The sequence below is a fragment of the Dreissena polymorpha genome, chromosome 1, assembly GCF_020536995.1.
Source record: "Dreissena polymorpha isolate Duluth1 chromosome 1, UMN_Dpol_1.0, whole genome shotgun sequence".
In the NCBI taxonomy this organism is placed as follows: Eukaryota; Metazoa; Mollusca; class Bivalvia; order Myida; family Dreissenidae; genus Dreissena; species Dreissena polymorpha.
The window spans coordinates 101,317,948-101,337,855 of NC_068355.1; the positions used below are offsets into that span (position 1 = coordinate 101,317,948).

The 19,908-nt window shown below is 35.7% G+C and overlaps 2 protein-coding genes across 2 annotated transcripts in view; one reads left to right on the plus strand and one right to left on the minus strand.

Moving 5' to 3' along the window:
• Window positions 1–19,908, plus strand: part of LOC127842874 (vitamin D3 receptor B-like) — a 56,359-nt gene that overhangs the window by 27,982 nt on the left and 8,469 nt on the right. The gene's annotated exons all lie outside the window — the stretch shown is intronic.
• Window positions 10,874–19,897, minus strand: LOC127842885 (probable nuclear hormone receptor HR3). Its single transcript, XM_052372658.1, has 2 exons — window positions 19,753–19,897; window positions 10,874–14,749 (listed from the first exon to the last, which is right to left on the minus strand). The coding sequence occupies exon 2, from the start codon at window positions 14,724–14,726 to the stop codon at window positions 13,257–13,259; it is 1,470 nt and encodes a 489-aa protein (XP_052228618.1). The 5' UTR covers window positions 14,727–14,749; window positions 19,753–19,897; the 3' UTR covers window positions 10,874–13,256.

The window sequence follows — 19,908 nt, forward strand, 5'->3', positions numbered from 1 at the left end:
GAATATTTGAGAAAAACATTAGAAACGAAACTTGTCAGTGATGAAATTTTCCATATGATTATGGAAATTACCGATCGTTGGTCTCCGAAAAACAATACGTCACCGTTTCCAAAAATATGATGGTTGTGACCAAAGATTTTGGTGTTAATGAACATTACTGTTTATATTTTAATAATTTCGATTCTCATTTGATTAATAGGTAATTTCAAGGCTGATAAACTTGAAATATGCAAGCTTTTCTTTTTGTTTTGCATATGTCTGTCGATACATCTGTACAATCGGTAATTTCCGTAACCACTCGTTAAATTGTAGCAGACACAAGTTTAAATTTAAAAAAATATGTTTTACACTAATATTCTACCTCTCTCTTGCTAAAAACCAATGCATGAATGATTTAAAAGTAATATTTCATCGTTTTCAGCCAGGAACACTGTCTATGACCGCGAAAAAATCACAACTTTTTGATTTACAATATTTACTTTATAAATAGCTTGCATGCGGCATTGCATTGCATGTTACGCAAGATAAATATCTAGACTTTATTTATTGGATGATTTCCGACTGTTTCATCCAATCAGAAAATAGCTTTTAAACGTAATTTAGACCCATGTTTAGCGAGATAATTAAGTACCACTTTTTATACACTGCCAAATTGTGAAATAACAAGTTGCCTCCCTTGTTGGTTCATGCTACTGTATTATTATGCCCCCCTTCGAAGAAGAGAAGGCATATTGTTTTGCACATGTCCGTCCGTATGTCCGTCGACCAGATGGTTTCCGGATGATAACTCAAGAATGCTTATGCCTAGGATCATGAAACTTCATAGGTACATTGATCATGACTCGCAGATGACCCATATTGATTTTGAGGTCACTAGGTCAAAGAGCAAGGTCACGGTGACCCTAAATAGTAAAATGGTTTCCTGATGATAACTCAAGAACGCTTATGCCTAGGATCATGAAACTTCATGTGTACATTGATCATGACTCGCTGATGACCCCTTTTGATTTTGAGGTCACTAGGTCAAGGTCACGGTGACCTGAAATAAAAAAACGGTTTCCGGATGATAACTCAAGAACGCTTATGCCTAGGATCATGAAACTTCATAGGTTCATTGATCATGACTCGCAGATGAACCCTATTGATTTTCAGGTCACTAGATCAGAGGTCACGGTGACCCGAAATAGTAAAATGGTTTCTAGATGATAACTCAGGAACGCTTTTGCCTAGGATCATGAAACTTCATAGAAACATTGATCATGACTCACAGATGACCCCTTTTAAGGTCACTAGGTAAAAGGTCAAGGTGACCCTAAATAGTTAAATGGTTTCCGGATGATAACTCAAGAACGCTTTTGCCTAGGATCATGAAACTTCATAGATACATTGATCATGACTCGCAGATGATCCCTATCGAATTTCAGGTCACTAGGTCAAAGGTCAAGGTCACAGTGACCCAACTTTGAAAAATGGTTTCCGGATGATAATTCAAGAATGCTTACGCCTATGATCATGAAACTTCTTAGGTACATTGATCATTACTCGCAGATGACCCCTATTGACTTTCAGGTTTATAGGTCAAAGGTCACGGTGACTTGACACAGTAAAATGGTTTCCGGATGATGACACATGAAAGCTTACGCCTAGGATCATGAAACTTCATAAGTACATTGATCATGACTCGCAGATGACCCCTATTGATTTTCAGGTCACTAGGTCAAAGGTCAAGGTCTCAGTGCCAAAAAATGTATTCACACAATGGCTGCCACTACAACTGACAGCCCATATGGGGGGCATGCATGTTTTACAAACAGCCCTTGTTTCAAAAATGTTTTCATGTAGTATACTTATATTGATATTTACAAAATTGATGCATATGAATGATAGACTTTACTGAAATCATTTTAATGATACTGAAATCATGACAGTGAATTAATACTGATAATTATTTATATATTTTGCTTGATACAATCATGTACATCTATATCAAATGAGATCATACTGTAACTTCAGTGATGAATTTCAGTGAATTAAATTAAATCCAAAATATAACTAACTCCTATATCTCTCCCGCAGCGCGCACACCTTAACATCCTGCTGTGTACCTATCCAGATCCAGATAAAAAGATATGATACATACTTATGTATCATATTGTTCAGAGGGGATGATTTTACCTCTGTTGTATCAATGTATTGTTTTACTTCTTTAATCAGTGTGTTTAAAGATATATAAACATAGCTCCAGGGTCTTTGCTTCAGGCAATGAATATTTCATATCCAGATCTCTTTTTCTAATGGATATTTTAACTAGTTCCTACATTCAATACAGACAAAAATATGTTAAGTAGTATCGGTACACATTGGTAGATTAAATTTGTACATGAAATATTATTTTTTTAATTGTTTTAAAAAGATATACAGTTTTGTAGTTCAAATGTTCATACTAGATTAATTTAGAACCTTAGTCATGTCACGGAGATCTAGAGTCCGTGGTTATGTGGTAATTAAACATTTTTAAATATAACCACTTTTATATGGAGTCCTGACCAGATCTCAAATGCATATCCCTTTTCTCTGTCACCCTGGTCATCTCCTATCAAAATGGCAAATTATATGCAGAACCGTTCTTTATACACAATGGTTGAATGAAAAAATTGACATCCTTTTCACATGGAAATTTCACTTTGACAGTCATGGAAAAAGAGCCTGCACATCACAGATCAAAAATACTTTTTATTTGTGGATAATCCCATATCTTGAAACTCTATGTGCATAAATATCTCAAGTCTTCATGAAATCAGGACAACAAAAATGTTTTTTAAGTCCTTAATTGACCTGGCTATAGCAATCAGATTATTATAAGCTCAACTAGTCTATTTATGTCATATGCTTTGTGTATTGTAAACATACACACACTATTGCAGGTCTATGATAGCACTAAATAATAACAAAGCCATCCATACTATAAAGGTCAATGGCAAAGCCTGTGAAAAAAATTTGAACGCATTGAGTGAAATCACACAACGTGCTCATGGTGAGCTTTTGTGATCGCTTTATGGACGTCGTGAGCCGTCAACATTTGCCTTGTTAACTCTGTGGATGCCACGTTTATATTCCAGTCTTCATAAAATTTGGCCAGAATATAAGTCTCAATGATATCTTGGATCAGTTCGAAAATGGTTACAATTGGTTGATAAACATGGCTTCCAGGGGGTGGGGCATTTTTCCTTATAGTGCTATAGTAAAACATTGTTAACACTAGAAAGGTCACATTTATTTTCCGATCTTCATGAATTTTGGTCACAATATTTGTCCCAATAATATCTTGTTATCTCAGGTGAACGACTTTGGGCCTTTCAGGCCCTCTTGTTTGTTCATCTTACCATTTGAAGAAAAGATATCATTGCACAGATGTCTTTTACTTTTAGAATGTGTTATGCTGCATTTCTTATGTGGCTCGTTCGGGGTATATTGTTTAGCACATGTCGGTCAGTCCACCAGATGGTTTTCGGATGTTAACTCAAGAACGCTTAGGCCTAGGATCATGAAACTACATAGGTACATTGATCATGACTGGCATATGACCCCTATTGATGTTCAGGTCATAAGTTCAAAGGTCGAGGTCACAGTGAGTCAAAACAGTTTAATGATTTCCGGATGATAACTCAAGAGTGCTTACGCTAGGATCATGAAACTTCATAGGTACATTGATCATGACTTGCAGATTACCCCTATTGATGTTTAGGTCACTAGGTCAAGGTCAAAGTGACTCAAAACAGTAAAATAGTATCCGGATGATAACTAAAAAATGCTTACGCCTAGGACCATAAAACTTTATAGGTACATTTATCATGACTGGTATATAACCCTTATTGATTTTCAGGTCACTTGGTCAAAGGTCAAGGTCACAGTGACTCATAACAGTAAAAAGGTTTCTTGATGATAACTCAAGAATAGTTAGACCTAGGATCATGAAACTTCATAGGTAAATTGATCATGACTGGCAGACTCTCAGGTGACTAGGTCAAAGGTCAAGGTCACATTGACAAAAAATGTACTCACACAATGGCTACCACTACAACTGACAGCCCATATGGGGGGCATGCATGTTTTACAAACAGCCCTTGTTTGTCTTATGTTGGTAAATGTTTATCTCGGTCAATTCTAGGTTAAGTTTGAAAGTAGGTCATATGTGGTCCAAACTAGGTCAACAAACCAAATCACAGAAAAGGTTAGTGAACACTCCAGAGGTCACATTTTCTTCCAGATCTTTATAAAAATTGGACGGAATGTTATTTCAATGAAATAAAGTTTCAGTTTGAAAGTTGGTTGTTTGTCAAAAACTAGGTCATTAGATCAAAATATAGAAAACTTCCTTTACCTTTCTTCAGGTCACATTATCTTTCTGATTTTCATGAAAATTGCTTACAATTTCCATCTTAATCAAATCAAAAGCTGAATTTGCAAGTTGGTCATGTGCAGGCTAAAGCTAGGTTACAACTTAGTAAAATCATACACAAGTTTTTGACAGTATAGAAGGAGTTTTGGGTCAGCGATACAGGGCTATCTTGTTTTAGAACAGCCTGTAGAAAGAAAGGGAAGGTATTGTTTTTGTTTCAAAAGTAACATTTTATTGTTATTGGAAGTAACTGAGCAATTATATGATGTCATAGTTTTGGATATTTTGCTCACTTGTTATGATGTGACAAGGTGAGCTTTTGTTATCAAGTTTTGTCTGTTGTATTTTATCCAAAGTTTATATTGAACACATAAGATGTCATTTTACAATGTTTAAATTGGGTGTCACCTCTTTGCCAGATTCTTATGAAACTAGTCACCTCTATGTCATTTTGGGTTTCATATTCTATCAAAAATTAGGGCACTAGGTCAAATTTAAGAAAAGGTCTGTTAATACTTTAGCGGTCACATTCTCTCTCTGATCCACTTGTAAATTGGTTAGAACATTATTGTAAATAATTTCAAAGTCAAACTTGAAAGAAGCATTTCAACATTTAGGTCACAAGGTCTAGTCTCAGTGATTAACAGGTCACGTTCCAAAGTGGGTGATGTGCTTCCAAGCATTTGATCAATAACTAAAATCATTAAAATCTATGTTAACACCCACATTTTTTACCTGATCTTCATGGCAGTTGATCAGAATGTTCAAATAAATAAAAGTAGGAACTCGGTAACAAGGCTCAACTAGATCGGATAGACGCAAATAGTTTGTTCATACTCACAATGCCTTTTTTTCTAGATCTTCATGAAAAATTAGTTAACACCACTAGGAAACAATCAGTTTCAGGTGAGCCACATTGTGCTGTTAAAGCTATCTATGTTTAGTATAGATTGTTACAAAACCTTGTTTATCAATAAAAATAAATGAAAAAAATGGCTTTCTAAAAGTTGTAGTCTTGGATGATAAATTCCTCAACTTACAATCTTTTGAGAAGAAAAACAAAATTTGACTATTTTCATACCCAAACATACTGTGATTGGGGGCTAGCACAGGGATTCTCAATTATACTCCTCGACAAATAATGGGTTAGCATATTGTTGCTGTTTTATCCAGTTGTCTGGACCATTACTCCCAAAAGAATTGTAAGTTCAAATATGAGATATTTAGGTAAATAAATCTCATTGAAGGGAGTGCAGTGTCCAAGAACGAAAACGATTGCACCACAACCATTAACTATTGACCTGCAGATAAATGACAAGCAATAAATATCAAGTTGCTATCTTCAATATTGCAAAAGTATTCATGAAATGAGCGATTTATGCCACATATATTTGACCTCTGACCTTGAAGGATGACCTTGACCATGACCTTTCACCACTCAAAATGTGCAGCTCCATGAGATACACATGCATGCCAAATATGAAGTTGCTATCTTCAATATAGCAAAAGTTATTGCAAAATGTTAAAGTTGGCGCAAACAGACAGACAGACCAACGGACCAACAGACCAACAGACAGACAGGGCAAAAACAATATGTCCCCCACTACTATAGTGGGGGACATAAAAATTACACAATTGTGGTGATGTAGATTAACTTAAATGGATGCTTATTTATTTTATGCTTTCCGGTGATTTATACAGAAATATCAGTGAAATAAACTGGTATTTCACTGTTTTAAACAGTGAAAAATAACAGTGAAAATATCCATATTTTTCGCTGTTTTTCTGGGAAAATTGATATTCCCCCCGAATCCAACACATATCCTCTATATATCCATCCTCTTCAAAAGCATCGTCAAACCAGTACTTTCAGTACTTCGATTATGTTTAAGTCATTCATCTTGTACAAGTATTTACTTAATCACCATGTAAATGAAATGCAATTATTTTACCCTATCTTTGATTTCAAACGGAGAATTAATGTTATTGACTATTCAACTTGTATTTCCTCTTTTCATTTTCACTTTCACACATTGAAAGTGAAACATTAATTGTTACTGCCAGTGACTATGTGTCAATGGAAGCCCCATTGAAATGATCAATTAGACAGTGGAAAGGCCTTAAAACAACTTGTGGTTTTAAGTAGAATATATAAAAGTCTTATCTTTCTGTGGTCATAGAAACCATGAATCAATTCACTTGAAAAACTAAATGGAGACATGTACATGTATTCAATGAAAACTATCAAACATTTCCTATACATTAATTGTTTTTCTGGAATTGGCACAGACATCGTCGATCCAGACCTGAGCAGTAACAATATTACATCCAAACTTCTGTACACATTGGAGTCCTATGAAGAAATGCGCATCTGGAAACATTTAAGTCGGAACATTAATTACTACTCGTCTTAAGTCGTCAATGAAGCAAAAAGAAACTCCTTCAAATATTACTACAGGGTGACCATGAATTATGTGGATGGGAATTAAAAACAAAACATGTAATTTATAGAGGCATTTTATGCTCAAGTTTCACATTTAGAGTATCAGCATGTTTAACAAACACATATCATACTGAACTTACACATAATTTTGTCACCAATCAACAATTTATACTACTTTGTATTTGTTTAAAACCATCTCATAACAATTTAAACTCTATTTGTTAATAAAACAGAGAAAGTGGCCAGTTTCAATTTAGAGGCATAGTGACAAAAAAATGTAGAAACAAAACCACATGATATTACTGGTACATATCAAATACTAAACCTCAGTGCCTTGCAATTTCATGTGAAATGTGTATTTTTCAGGTAAAAAAAACAACTCAATATCCCATAACAATTTTATAAACTTCATAGAGAACCTCTATAGAAACATTTGTGTGAAGTTTCATAAACTTCTAACAAGCAGTTCAGGAAATATCATTTGAAAGAAAAGTTGACCAACTGGCACAATAATGCACAAACATTGTGCTCAAGTGAGCCAATACAGAACAGAAGGGAGCAAATGCTAAAATTGTAATGACCACTACAAATATCAAGTGATGCTGCATGTGATTATCAGGTATTTATTTATAGAATCATGTAATCGAAATTCTTAGTTAAAAAGCACATAACTTTAGCATTATCCTTGGATAATAAACGAGCACAATTAGAATAATGCTGCTGTTAAAACAAGTCCACAAAGTTTATATGTACATTAATATATATGAAACCAATTCATAAGTAGCGCATATAAAACTGATAAATTTACATGTTTTAGCTCACCTGAGCACAACGTGCTCATGGTGAGCTTTTGTGATCGCCTTTTGTCCGTCGTGCGTTGTGCGGCGTCAACATTTGACTTGTTAACTCTCTAGAGGCCACATTTATAGTCCATTCTTCATGAACTTTGGTCAGAAGATTGGTCTCAGTGATATCTTGGACGAGTTCGAAAATGGTAACCTTTGCTTGAAAAACATGGCTGCCAAGGGGCGGGGCATTTTTCCTTATATGGCTAAAGTAAAATCTTGTTAACACTCTAGAGGCCACATTTATTGTCTGATCTTCATGAAACTTGGTCAGAAGATTTATCCCAATAATATTTTGGACGAGTTCGTAAATGATGCTGGTTGGTTGAAAAACATGGCCGCCAGGGGGCGGGGCATTTTTCCTTATATGGCTTTAGTAAAACCTTCTGAACACTATAGAGGCCACATTTATTTTCCAATCTTCATGAAACTTGCTCAGAAGATTTGTCCCACTGATATCTTGGATGAGTTAAAAAATGGTATTCTTTGCTTGAAAAAAATGGCTGCCAAGGGGCGGACATTTTTCCTTATATGGCTATAGATGGCATAGTAAAATCTTGCAGTCTAGAGGCCACATTTATTGTCCAATCTTCATGAAACTTGGTTGGAAGATTCATCCCAATAATATCTTGGACGAGTTCGAAAATGATGCTGGTTGGTTTAAAAACATGGCCGCCAGGGGGCGGGGCATTTTTCCTTATATGGCTATATATAGTAAAACCTTGTTAACACTCTAGAGGCCACATTTATTGTCCGACCTTGATCTCATTCGTTAAACTATCAACGCCGTATATCTTTTTTAAAGATATTTCTTGTTTATTTTATAAATGTTATAAATGAATAAAGGCGTATCAACAACTACGCGTTACACACCGGTCTTAATAGCAATAACGCAATGACGTCAGCATCTATGTTTAGAACGCTTACACTGAAAACACGTGGCTTGTATCTAGTTACGGAAGAAGTAATGTTTAATTTGACGTTCATAGATCAAGTGTATTTCGATTGGCTTTCGAACTTTTGCAATTAACGATGTGAAACAAAAAAAAACGTACCAAAAATGCAAATGTCTATAAATATAGTAAAATCTTGTTAACACTCTAGAGGCCACATTTAAAGTTCGATCTTCATGAAACTCGGTCAGAAGATTCATCCCAATAATATCTTTGAGGAGTTCAAAAATGATGCCGGTTGGTTGAAAAACATGGCCACCACGGGGGCGGGGCTATTTTCTTAATATGGCTATAGTAAAACCTTGTTAACAGTCTAGAAGTCACATTTATTTTCCGATCATCATGAAACTTGGTCAGAAGATTTGTCCCAATGATATCTTGGATAAGTTCGAAAATGGTTTTGGTTGCTTTAAAAACATGGCCACCATGGGTGGGGCATTTTTCCTTATATTGCTATATATGGCTATAGTAAAACCTTACTAACACTCTAGAGGCCACATTTATTGTCCAATCTTCATGAAATTTGGTCAGAAGATTGGTCTCAATGATATCTTGGAGGAGTTCGAAAATAATTATGTTTGCTTAAAAAAATGGCTCCCAAGGGGCAGGGCATTTTTCCTTATATGGCTATAGTAAAATCTTGTTAACAATCTAGAGGTCACATTTACTGTCCGATCTTCATGAAACTTGGTCAGAAGATTCATCCCGATAATATCTTGGACGAGTTCAAAAATGATGCCGGTTGGTTGAAAAACTGCCAGGGGGTTGCGCATTTTTCCTTATATGGCTATAGTAAAACCTAGTTAACACTCTAGAGGCCACATTTATTTTCCAATCTTCGTGAAATTTGGTCAGAAGATTTGTCCAAATAATATCTTGTTATCTCAGGTGAGCGACTTTGGGTCTTTCAGGCCCTCTTGTTTAGCATTTATAATAGAATAGAAAAGCAAATGAAAATATGGCTATTAATACATGTCATTAAATTCATTTTAATAAGTACAACACCCACTATCAATTCCCATGTAATTTTTTTGTTTTTTCACATGTACTATGTTAATAAACAAATACCTCCAACATTGCAACCCACCCCCCCCCCCCCATTTAAAGGGGCCTTTTCATGTTTTGATAAATTGACAAAATAAAAAATTCGGATTCGCAAATTTTCATTGTTGTTATGATATTTGTGAGGAAACAGTAATACTGAACATTTACCATGTTCTGAAATATCCATTATATGCATCTTTTGACGATTTAAAAACCTAAAATTTATAAAGTGTTGCAACGTGAAAATTGAATAATTCGAAAGGTTCTGTTGTTTTCATTATATTTTGTGTTACTACTAGGATACCTTATATAAAGCATAAAATTCATCACTTGTTGTATGAGCACAGATGGCCGAGTGGTATAAGTGATAAGACTTTTACCCCAGGGTTCAGTGGTTCGAGCCCAGTTGAGGGTTATTTTATTTTCTTTATTTAATTTTATTCTTGTTTTTTTTTACTGGAGCTCTTTAGATCCCATATTTACATTAATCAATATAAAGCATTGAATAACAAACTTTAATACATGCAAAAATCTGTGAAAAGGCCCCTTTTAAGACAAAACTTCAATTCAGGAACACAGCTGTATCCATTTGTTACACAAACATAACCAAACGTACACAAACGACTCTTAAGAAACCATGTGAACCTAACAGCAAAATCCTCTTGTCGGTTGCCAACTTACAACTGGCCTAGTTAGATAAGAGTACAGTTAAAGACTGGTGAAGTATCAGTGTGACCAGTAACTGCTATCCTAACTTTCATTTTACAATATTAAGGAAAACAAATCATCTATAATTACCAAATGAAACCATTTTAACTTCCCATTCTTAAATGCTTTTATGGTTATTTTCTTCAGTATGATTTTGACTTGCAAGTTTTTTATATTGTGTTAACTAAGGCTTTTAGTTCAATCACACAATTTTTACTATGTGAATGAATTGTGTGTATTGTGTTAGAAACATTCCAAGCAGATAATCAAGAGACTTACAAATAGGGCTTAAAGCACACTGGCTGAATTTCCAAATCAGGAGTATCTCTGCCTGAATTTCCAAAATGTATGTTCTTATTTTATGATCAGGAGTAAGTTAGAAAATAATATAGAACAAGTTAATTTAGAACAAAATCTAACCTTTGGCCAACTGTGGGTCTATGCACCTGTGCTTTATTAAAATTAAAGAGAAAGACATGCATCATCGCTCAGTGATTTATATTATGCCCGAAAAGTCATAAAACTTTGCAGTATTCAAATTAACAGATCAACAGATGTATAACTTTATAAACATCAAATCATAATCGTATTACACCAGGCAGCCAGTTACTAGACATTAAAAAAAATCATTTGAAATATTTGATGCAACATAATTGAAAAACAAGCGTGCATGGTTTTCAATTGATAACATGTAAGTGCAATACTTTTTCTAGTTAAAGTACCAACAGCTAATGGTTAACAGATGTTCAACAGCTAATGGTTAACAGATATTCAACAGCTAATGGTTAACAGATGTAAAAAGGGCCCCACTCTGGAAAAACCAGGCTTATTGTCTGTGAAGGCTTATCAGTGATTAACCCTTTGAATGCTGGGAAATTTGTCTTCTGCTAAAATGTCGTCTGCTGAATTTCTAAAATTAGCATATTCTTCGATTTTTTTCAAAGAATACTATCAGAATAGCAAACAGTCTGGATCCTGATGAGACGCCACGTTCTGTGGCATCTCATCTGGATCCAAACTGTTTGCAAAGGCCTTCAAAGTTCGGTTCCCGCACTGAAAGGGTTAATGCACATGCCTAAAGTATGGTCTCAGATGTGCCTGTGTGAACGACAGTTTCCACTTTTATGAAATTACTCATTTTAAATAAGGCTCTTTAAAAGCCCATAAACACTCAAAATCAACAAATATTAATCTTACAATATTTTGAAAAATAAAGTTAACAAATAAAGAATCAAAGTTCTTTTGTAGCAATAGCCAAAATTACAACTGTAGATGTGGTCTGGTAACATCAATTAAATGCAATACAAAATGCTCATTTTTTTGTGTCACAATACAAATGTATGTTCCATGTGAATTTCCGGCTATGATATCTAAAATTTACCAGGGAACGTCGTTCTTCCAACGCTGCCCAAAGCCAGTGTTCGGATATCATGGCGGGAAATTAACTTGAAATATATTGTCGCACAAAAAAATAAAAAAGAGAATTTTGTATCTTGTTAAATCAATGTTACCATACCACATCTATAATTGAAATTTTGGCTATTTCTATAAGGAACACTGATTTTTTATGTATTAACTTAATTTTATGAAATAGTGTACTAAATGTTTGTTGATTTTGAGAATTTATGTTACTTTAAATCAAAATCCATTGTAGGCAAAGAGTGTCGTGCCTGATTAGCCTGTGCAGATTGCATACGGTACTCATGATGACATACATAGAGCGCAGCTCAAATAATTTCTCCAACTTGACAACCAATCAATCACAAGACTGAAATCATTCAAATTTGTCATATAGCATGTCTATCCATCAGCCTTATTAATGAATAAATACACAGTTTGGAAGTAAGCACATACAAAAACACACATTTGTTATATGTCAATCCATAATAAACTGCATTAAAATCGGTATTGTTTTTGACAAAATACTGGCTAGATTCAGCTCCCTGTAGTAGTCTGTATCAGGTACAGTCGTTCTCATAATATCAGCCTTCTGATTGGTTGTTAAGATTTGATACAATGTGCATGTGCTTGTTCTAAAAAATAGTATATGAATGGAAAAACGAAATTCTTGCTTACATTGTTCTTAAAAGATTTTTACATTTTATTAAAAAATAAGCCGCATATACCTGTAAAACATTTGACAAAGCTATTATTAATCCATAAAAAACTAACATTATTGTGTTTTATGTCATTTAAAATCATAGCATCACCCTAGAATAAACATGACCTACTTTCCAATCAACACCGGAAATCATGATATTAGAGAATGATTGTCGTTATATTCATGTATAACCATCAAATGTATTACAACTTCTATAAATTGAAAAATATTAACTGTCCAGCACTTCTTGAGGGTTTTTCCTTAAAAACACGATACTATATGGAGGGCCTATACTAAATGTATGAGAAAAGGGATAAGTTACTGAAAACATTTCATGTCCTTATAAGTCTCTGGTACATTGTAATTTTTGCCTCGTTGGTATCATGGTACATGTATGTCAAAAACAAAAACAATCTGCTTTACCTAACTCTTAAATTTCAAAATCAAAATGAAACATATATATCTAAAAGAAGTATCAAATCTATAGATTACAATTTACAAAGCATACTTTAACAATTTTAGCATGAAATTCAATTCTTATTCCGAGGCCCTTTATAACCCAAGATGATGATACTTGAACATCAACTGCTGCAGTCCTTACTACATAGTTCAAACGTATCATCATCACTTGTATTAGACCTTTGGCTGTTTTTCTGAACCGTCTTGGGGTTTATGTACGCTAGCCAGATTGGAGCCTCCTTTTGGACCAATTTGTCCTGACAAATGACACCATACTCTTTGAGATACCGGTCATTCACTGCTCTCATTGCAACGAAGCAGTCCACAATTTTGTAAAAAATTTCGAGGCATTGTGAGGCCGAGATACTGACAAGTACCATCTGAAAATGCTCACAACTTGCATCTGAATTTCTTCAACGCTGATGGAATCTTCAAGATTGCATCGGTCCCCAAATGTCACTGCTATGGCCAGCAACAGGGCTGTCTCCTCCTTTGACAGACAAAGTGCCTGAATTTTCTTACAGACATCAAATATGGAATTAATGAGATTTCTCGAATAAAATATATCAGCTGCCTGGTCAATGTGGTAAGCTTTCCCTGTTTCAGTCAAGATCATTTGCAAGTCTGAATCGTAACCTTTGTAAGTCAAAAATAAAAACACTTCGAAGTGTGAGGTTTTCAATAAACTGCACTGATCCTCAAGTGACAGTGACGAAAACCCAGGTACCACATTTGCAAAGGCTATATAGCTGTGGAGTACAGGTTGGCAAGACATTGCCGACTGGCGTAGGAATTCCTGACGCCCATCAATATCAATACCAGTTGTTTCTAACAAGGTCACATACTCATCTTGTGGAACTGGCTTCATTTTCCCAAACACCTCAGCTTTAGTCATATAACTTTCATAGTCCTCTTGTAACTTAGCTTTTATTTCTTCCTCAGTAACAATGCTCCCAAATGGTCGAATTTCCTTCATGGCCGACACTAATTGCTCTACAAGATCAATATACATCTGTGGATGATCATCTTTAATATACTTCCAACTTGCCTGCTTTCCCTCTTCAATAGTCACTTCTATAATTGCAGAGGTCTTTAGAGGCATATACTTTGTCTCAGTCAACAATTGGTCCTGAATAGGACTACATGTATCAGCCTCAGAACCATCTGCAGCCACCTTGATGGTGTCAATGCATGAATAAGGGCTGCTTGCAGAGAGACCATCCTTTCGTATCCTGTTTGAAGCCTTTTTGCTGACATCAATATCTGGGGCACCTTCCTCGCCCTTTGCTTCCATGATGGTTTTTGTTCTCCGAGACAAGGTATATCTCCCCAAACATGCGGCCTCTCTGGACATTCCAACTTCAAGGCACCGTAAATATCGACAACCAGAGCAGTTTCCACGCACCTGTGATGTCACAGGGCAGTTTTTGCCCTTTGAACATTTATATTCTTCCTTTCTTGTAAGGCATCTTCGGAAAAAGGATTTACAAGATTCACAACTGTTTACACCATAATGCAATCCTGTTCCCTTTCCAAGGCAGACCTTACATGGTGGAAATGACAGTTTACATTGCTTCTGTGACACCCCATGGTTTTTGGACCTCTGTTTTTTGACATTCTCCACTTTCCTCTTTTTAACGGGCAGCAAAATCCTTGATATAATACCTCCTATAGTTGCATACTTAGTATTTTTCTTATCAATTAGCAATGTCTTGCCTTCTTGATGGACAGTCAGAGATGACTCGGTTGGATGTGAAAGCTGTATATCTGACATGGCTGTTTTCCATTCCAGTGTACCTGTAGAATATCAATTGAATACATTACTGAGAAATATATAATATTTTGAAAATTTTGTTAGCAAAATACATGGTTTTTAACAGAAAACAAGAGAGGTGTTTGTCAGAAACACAATGTACGTGTGTGTGTATCAGAGTTTATTTACATGTCCTTCTGGCCTCTTCACGAGGTCTTTGTAGCTCGACCTGCCCGCTTTTGCGCCGCTTTGAAATAAAATTTCAATATATCATTTGGCAGGTTTAGAAATTATCTCCCTTTTAAAGCTTATTACTTCCCTTGGGTTGTATTTTTTTAATTTTGACCTTGAAGGATGACCTTGACCATGACTTTTCACCACTCAAAATGTGCAGCTTCATGAGATACACATACATGCCAAATATCAAGTTGCTATCTTCAATATTCAAAAAGTTATGACCAAACTTTAACCAAGGTTACAGTTTTGGGACACACACAATGAATGAATGACAGACAGACAGGCCAAAAACAATATGCTTTCAATCCGGGGGCATACAAATCAAAGTATACCGATAATTATTTTATGGGTAAAGTATTTATAATCCTGATAGAGGCCTCTATTTGATATAAAGTAATCTATTGTAGTTCATTGTATGCCTTGTAAGTACCCTGAACACTTGCCAACTCGTGCCTGACAAGCTTGGAGTGTTAGTTGAATTTACAGTGGAAAATGACTGTAAAGGACTTTGTTCGAAATGACAATTTTCATTTTTTGTCACTGATTAAAAAAAAGAAAAGTACTCTTTACATCAGGGAGGGAAATAACACATTTTGATTGGATTCATACTAAAAATATGTTTCAGTTATCATCAATGAACAAGAGCTGTCTCCATAGGATGACATATGCCCCGATAAACGCTTTGATAGAAGTTATGAGCATTTTTCGAAACCTAAACTCAGATTTCGAAACCTAAACTCGGACCCTAAGTTCACGGTCAAGGTCCAAGGGGTCAAAATTTGTGTGCGTATGGAAAGCCCTTGTCCATATACACATGCATAAAAAATATGAAGGTTACATCTGAAGCGACATAGATGTTATGAGCATTATTCGAAACCTAAACTCTGATTTGGAAACCTAAACTCGGACCCTAAGTTCAAGGTCCAAGGGGTCTAAATTTGTGTGCGTATGGAAAGGCCATGTCCATATACACATGCATACCAAACATGAAGGTTACATCTGAAGCGACATAGAAGCTATGAGCATTTTTCGAAACCTAAACGAAAACTGTGACGGACAGATGGACGGACAACTGGACAGTGCGATCACTTTATGCACTCCTTCGGGGGCATAAAAATGACAAGAACATCGCCTAACGGATGCCACGCTCAGCTGCGGGTGAAACAATAGATGAAAGCTTGTCAGATATTTTTTTTTAGAGGTCACAGTGACCTTGACCTTTGACCTAGTGACCCAAAAATGGATGTGGCATGTAGAACTCATCAGGGTGCAGCTACATATGAAGTTTCAAAGTTGGAGGTTGAAGCACTTTGATTTTTGAGCCAATGTTCAAAACCTTGGCAAAATGTTTAGGTTTTAGCACGACGCGGACAACACGACGACGGACAAGACACAAGACGACGAGCTGGCTATGAAAACAGCTGAGCTAATAAAATTATGAAAGATTGCAATAGCAAAATTATAAAACAATATGGAGTGCTCCTGTTTTGTGTTATTATGTGAAAATAAATAATACATGGATTGCCTATAAAATGTTAAACATTCTTCATGCGATGTAACAGCACTGTTGGCAGAGTAGTAAGGGCAATAGCTTTTAAATGAAAAAAAAACAGTGGTTCAAGCCCAGGTGGGGTAAAAAAATGTTCTAAAATTCCTTTATTGTATTATACTGGAGCTATTTAATGCCAATGCTTACATTTATCACTGTAAAGAATTAAATGCCTGCATTTGTGAAAAAAGTTCATTTCATGGAACTTGACCAAAATTAATGTATACTGACCATCTTGTAAATTGGGTCTTTCTAAATGCTTCAAAAAGTGTACCAAAATGTATATGCTACAGCTCTGAAGCAACACAGATGGTCATATACATGTAAAGGTGGAAGTTTTAAGCCCAGTCTCACTATGATGACGGTGAAGCCCCAGTGTGTGATCCAGGATCTACTGGGATGAACCAGGGCTCTACCAGGATGAACCGGGCTCCACAGGGGACAACCGGGATGAACCAGGGACGACAGGGGCTACACCCGGAAAGTATTAAATTGTTTAATACCTCAAGGCAACCACTGGCGCAGCGACAGGAACAACCGGGACGGCACTGTTGCTACACCGGGGTCCATACAGACCCTGGCAGAGCTACGGCAACGCCCCGGTTGTCGCCGGTGGTGCCCTCGTGAATGCCGGCAGGGTATAGCTACGGTACACCGGTAAACCGGCGCTCTGCTGGGACGCCACCAGCATTCACCACGGCCCCGCCTGGGCATTACTGGCGACGACCAGGGATAAACCGGGGTGTTGCCGTAGCTCTGCCGGGGTCTGATGCTGGTAAAGCCCCGGTGAGTGCCGGTGGAGTAACAGTTTACAGGGTGCTCTGCCGGGACGCTGCCGGCTTTACGGCAATAGTGAGACTTGGGCTTTAAGATTGCAATTGGCCTGTAAATCATCAATGTGATATGCATCTGTTTTCAAATGCTACTTAATTTGTTTATTATATCAATTGTTTTGCCAGACTTCATGAATGTCAAATGTGAGGATCCGATTCTCCCAAAAGAATTGTTTGCCATTTGAATAGTTGTGACAGTGACTGACAACATACAAATACTATGTATGGGCCCCTTATGTATAATGTTCAACATACATATATTCCCTTTGCCCTGTATCCTATTCAATTTGGGTGACCCCCGGTCTATCTATCTATCTCTGTTTACTGCCAACTGCTCTTTTGAGTATTATGGGCAGAGTCTATTTCGAGTCCATTTCCTGGGAAGAACCAGTACTTGGTGTCTCTGGAGGAGATAATGAGAATGTATGGCATAATTGACCATATTTTTGGAGTTTTTTAATCAATTGAAGCAATATTAAGAAAAACGTGGTATCTTAAGAATTAAAAACCTAACCCTAATGACTTCTAATCAGCACAAAATCATTATTTTAAATTCACTTGATTAAAAAAGTCCAAAAATACAGTCAGTCAACCAGTTTAGAATCACTGGGCAAATTTTTAAAATTCTTTCGACTGCAATAATTTCTTTCAGGATTTAGTCTCAATGTGAGATGATGTAAAAATAAAGGGTAAAATTTATTTTGTATGATAACAGGTTAGACCAGATTGCATATGCATTTTTTTGTAAAAAATAGACAATTAAAGTTCACCCTTAGGAAAATTATTAAAAATCATTCAAATTACAGAATTAGTATTTCAAAACATTGTCATGGCTTGGTTTTCAATCAGAAAAACGTTTATTTGAAAATAATAAAGCCTTCTTTATCCATATGCGGATTATGCGCATTTCAAAACATAACTCATTAAATCAGTTCCGGTTAACTTTTTGCTGCATTTATCCCCCTGTCCATATAATACAAAAGCTTTCTTGCTAAAACTTTGTACATTTATTCCTTTACCTAATGTTTACCTTAGACACTAATCATTTTGTGTTCATTGGGGCATTATGGAAAATTTAATACAAATTAATCTGAACTGCTGATTATTGGGAACTGGTTGACAAACTGTATGTTCAAAAAGTCCAATTATGGACAAACATGATGCCATAATGAGTCTAAATTATGAGTACAGTCAAGTTACCATTACCGGATCAGTAGCGTAATAAAGTTGTTCTGGTGAAAAGCAATAAATGTTTTGAGACTTCTTTTACACCTGTTTGATTAAATATAACCTTTGCTTACTGTTTCAGCGCATAGTCTTATTTTTAAGAGCAGACAAAATGTATTTGTGACCTTTTTTCGCCTCAGAATTCATGCATTAACGGATCAGTTGTAGCCATAACGGAACACGTGATCGAAACTATTCAGGAGGGCATATAACACACTATTTGAACTGTTCAAACATGAACTGTGTTGTTTACAATGACCAAGTAACATTGCCAGTTATTAAGTATATTCAATTTTTTTGTTTTTGTTTTCTATATGTTATCTTGTATCAAAATTTTACGCATGACGTTCTTGTGTGAATTATCTGTTGAAAATCCTCAAAAGATCGAAAAGATATGGGAATCTTATAAACCATGTAAATTGTTTTAATCATATCTAATCATCGACATTGAACATGTAACAGAAATAAAACATTAAGATTTAGATCATTTATTGAAAGATTCAACAAGTTTTGCATATATTTTAACAAAATGTATCATCAATACGCATATTCTCACACTTGATCCGTTATTGCCCTTATTCTTCATTTCATTTTTAAAAGGTGTTGCGAAATCTTTAACACAAATCAAAACTGATGGACTTTTGCAGGCAGAGAGACTTCTAAATGGCCTTTAAATTAATGTGCAAACTTCTTACTTTTCTTACTTAGAGTTATAGCATGTGGCCGCAAATAGTGTTCAGCCCCGACTTGGAAACAAGACGGAAGTCAACAAAGTCGTATATACATATCAGCAAAACATACTGAAATGTTTAAGAAAGAGTAGCTCCGATTAAGACTCAATCAATGCGTATTAAAAAACAGGCCTTGAAGATGTTGTGTGCAAAAAAATCAATAAAAAATGTCGACTATTTATTGCGATACGCAGTCTTGAACATCAAAGTGATTGCTACTGTATGGGTAATGATCCGGTAATGGTAACTTGACTGTATTTGGGGGTATTTGGGTGGCTTTGGGTAAATTGTGCTGCCCTGTTTGATCGGGGCCTCTGTCTAAATTCGATGTAAAATAGAGGCATGCCAGTTGTAGCCTGTAGGCAGTTAGATACTTGACTGTACTATAGTATAAGTATAACAGAAAGTTAAGATTAATTTTGCTGTGAGAAAGAACGGTAATTTTCATTTGCGAAATCATGTTATCTTACCTGACTATATTAAAAATATTTGACTCGTGTTTCAAACGGTCAATCAATTTTCACCGATTAATATAATGAACGGGTCTTAAAAGTTAAGCATTTGTTGACATTTTACCAAATGGTCAATTTCCTTAATTGCCTCACTTCCTGTTTGTTATCTAATTT